Below are 3,916 nucleotides of genomic sequence, written 5' to 3' on the forward strand. Positions count from 1 at the left end.
GTTTCTGAGACTCTGGGATCATGGCCGTTAAACAGAGTGATCAAGAGCCAGAAAGTTCGTACATGGGCAGCGACTCGGGGTCTCATTGAGGTGGGGAGGAAAGTGCAGAGTCCAGCCCAATCCTATGAGGCCTTGCATGTCTTGTCACTGCAGGCCCAAACCTGTCTGTCCAATGGTCTATGGAAGATGGTGGCCACCGAGCCACCAAGTGGGATCAGGCTGATCACCCATTCCCCTTGTGGTGGTCTGTCGCCGGTAGCTCATTGCGGGTATCGGGCACATCTCTGCAAAAAGCTGCTGGGTTCCAAGATTTATCTCTGAGTCTCTGGGATCGTAGCCTTTAAGAGGTTTGATCAGGAACCAGAGAGACCTTGCCTCCAATTATATAGCTGAGCAGGAAATGGTTTGTTGTTGTGTCTCGCACATACCTAACTTTGGCTGTTTACTTTCTTGGAAGACTTTGCCCAAAGTTTTTGTTGTCTGGCCAAAGGCACAACATCTATTTCGGAGTATCTGGAAGTCTGATGGTGCCATCAGGCTGCTTATGCAGTCGCCTTACAGGCACAGATTGACCTGCTGGCGGTTGTAGAAATTCTATATATGGGAAAAAAAAAACACCAATAGTGGGGTTGGAATCATTGTGAAGCGACTAGGATGCTAGCCTCCCCATCCGATAGGTACCCAGAAGCACCACAGAATAATTCCTGAGATGCAAAACCAGAAGTAAAACTTGTGCATCAAAGAATCCCTTCCAACACCCCTGAATAAAGGCAGCTATTAAAATTAATCCAAAGAGGGGCTGAAGTGATAGCAGAGCGGGTAAGAGGTTTGACTTGCACGTGACCAACCCGGGTTCGAATCCCAGAAACAATATGGTCACCTGAGCTTTACCAGGAGTAATTCCTGAGTGCAAAAGTCAGGAGAAACCCATGCGAAACGCTGAGTGTGACACAAAGAGCAAAAAAAATTATATTCCAAAGAGTAAATTTTCAAGGCATATACCTCTCACGTGTCTAAACACACCCCAAAGTGCCAAACCCAGCACTGAATCCAATGAAAATGACTGACGGCAAAAGTGTCCCTTTCCTTTGGGGGCTGCCCGTGAACATATCTGGAGTTTCGATAAGTGTTATTTCCAGTCCAAAGGCTCCAAACAGGGTCCTTCACAGTCTCCAGTAGGAAGGAACGAGATGACCAAGACCCCCACTCTTTGCAGGCTCCTCACACCAAGGCCTGAAGTCCATGTGCCCAACCTCTAGTGCCGTCTTGGACCTGGATCGATGGTGGCTGCAGGGGCCCTCAGGATAACGCACCTTCACCCATGACACCTGAGCGACAGAACAGCACCCAATGTACCCCTAAAAAGCTCCACATCTACGAAAGCCTGGATATCCAGAACAAGTAAGAAACAAGCTTGAATGCACCATACAAGCTGGCTAGACCTGGCGCTCAAGTTGCCAAACCAGGGTGCTCAAGCATCCCAAATCCTAACACAGGAAATACTGAAGAATGAAGGATTACCTATTTTTCCATTTTCAAAGTATTCAATGCTGCATCTTGGTTGATTTCTGCCATAATTCCCACTAACCAGTCCCACTGGGCCAAGCCAGAAGCATAGCAAACAATAATAGAGTAGTGAACCATGACAGCTCTGAGCAGGAGGTTGTTTCTGTACCTGTTTATTCAGTCAACTTCGTCCTTATTTTCATCACCATGACCCATTGATTACAAGTTAACACACAAGCAATTCCAAGCACAAGAATACTGGCATAGGTGCAGCCCGGGTGAAAATCAGCAGGCTTCAGCAAAGTACTTCCCACATTCCTTACATATATACGGTTTCTCTCCACTGTGAATTCTCCTATGTATAGTCAATTGCGAGGATGAAGTAAAGGCCTTTCCGTATTCCTTACATATATTATGGTTTATCTCCAGTGTGAATTCTCCTATGTACACAAAGGTTTGAGGCTTCAGCAAAGGACTTCCCACATTCCTTACATATATTATGGTTTATCTCCAGTGTGAATTCTCCTATGTACACTAAGTCTTGAGGCTCCAGCAAAGGCCTTTCCACATTCCTTACATATATACGGTTTCTCTCCAGTGTGAATTCTCCTATGTATAGTAAGGCTTCAGGATTTAGCAAAGGCCTTCCCACATTCCTTACATATATACGGTTTCACTCCAGTGTGAATTCTCCTATGTTCACTAAGTCTTGAGGCTTTAGCAAAGGCCTTCCCACATTCCTTACATATATACGGTTTCTCTCCAGTTTGAATTCTCCTATGTACACGAAGGCTTGAGGATTGAGCAAAGGCCTTCCCACATTTCTTACATATATACGGTTTCTCTCCAGTGTGAATTCTCCTATGTACACTAAGTCTTGAGGCCAAAACAAAGGCCTTTCCACATTCATTACATATATACGGTTTCTCTCCAGTGTGAATTCTCCTATGTACATTAAGGCTTGAGGCTGTAGCAAAGGCCTTTCCACATTCCTGACAAACATAGGGTCTCTGTCCAGTGTGAATTCTCCTATGTACATTAAGGCTTGAGGCTGTAGCAAAGGCATTCCCACATTCCTTACATATATACGGTTTCTCTCCAGTGTGAATTCTCCTATGTACACTAAGGTTTGAGGCTTCAGTAAAGGACTTCCCACATTCCTTACATATATACGGTTTCTCTCCAGTGTGAATTCTCCTATGTACACGAAGGCTTGAGGCTTCAGCAAAGGACTTCCCACATTCCTTACATATATACGGTTTCCCTCCACTGTGAATTCTCCTATGTACACTAAGTTTTGAGGCCAAAATAAAGGCCTTTCCACATTCCTGACAAACATAGGGTCTCTCTCCAGTGTGAATTTTCCAATGTTCACTAAGTCTTGAGGCCAAAGCAAAGGTCTTTCCACATTCCTTACATATATACGGTTTCACTCCAGTGTGAATTCTCCTATGTTCACTAAGTCTTGAGGATTGAGCAAAGGCCTTTCCACATTCCTTACATATATACGGTTTCTCTCCAGTGTGAATTCTCATATGTACACTAAGATTTGAGGCTTTCGCAAAGGCCTTCCCACATTTCTTACATATATAGGGTTTCTCTCCTGTGTGAATTCTCCTATGTTCACTAAGATTTGAGGCTTTCGCAAAGGCCTTCCCACATTCCTTACATATATACGGTTTCTCTCCAGTGTGAATACTTCTATGTATACTGAGGCCTGAGGATCGAGTAAAGGCATTAGCACACTCCTGACATATATAAGGCTTCTCTCCACTATGCGTTTTTACAGGTCTATTAAGACTAGAGGTCTGAATAAAGGCCTTCCCACATGTCTGACATTCATGAGGTTTCTCTCCTGTATGAATTCTCCTATGCATAATAAGATGTGATGATTGATCGAAGGCCTTCCCACATGCTTCACATGCAAAAGGTTTCGCTCCTGAATTTATATTCATATGGTCATGATGGAGTAACCCTTGACTCATACTTTGTTCTTGGGGCTGACATTTCTGGGGATTCTGTCCACTGTGGTTTTCTTAGGGAACACCACAGTGATGAGAACATGGGGAGGCTCCCCCACATTCCTTACACCTATATGGGTTCTGCTCATGGTGACTGTGGTTGAGGGTATGTTGCTGTGAGGGACTCACTATAAACAGTGCTTCTCTCCATAGCAGGTGCCCAATTGGGGAATTTTGTGTCTGTGAACTGAGAATAACACACTCCAAGGAACTTTTTCCAGGAGAGGGCTTCTTCAGAGTGAGGTAGCTCTCACCATTCTGATCACCCTCAGACAACATCCCGCCTGTCTCGGTGTCCTCATGGGGCTGAGGGCAGGATTGATCACTCGAGACATTATCATACAGTGCAGGATCAGAGACATTCCACTCGAGGTGGCAGCTTTCCTGTA

General features: G+C 44.9%; 1 protein-coding gene across 1 annotated transcript; it reads right to left on the reverse strand.

Moving 5' to 3' along the window:
* Window positions 1-2,132: 2,132 nt before the first annotated feature.
* LOC130022500 (zinc finger protein 595-like) lies at window positions 2,133-3,233 on the reverse strand (the record flags this gene model as incomplete). Its single annotated transcript, XM_056113270.1, has 1 exon — window positions 2,133-3,233. A coding segment is annotated over one exon (1,101 nt), but the record flags the coding sequence as incomplete, so codon positions are not given.
* Between the last annotated feature and the right edge of the window lie 683 nt (window positions 3,234-3,916).

This window comes from Sorex fumeus, unplaced genomic scaffold (assembly GCF_029834395.1).
Source record: "Sorex fumeus unplaced genomic scaffold, SorFum_2.1 ptg000019l, whole genome shotgun sequence".
NCBI classification, from domain to species: domain Eukaryota; kingdom Metazoa; phylum Chordata; class Mammalia; order Eulipotyphla; family Soricidae; genus Sorex; species Sorex fumeus.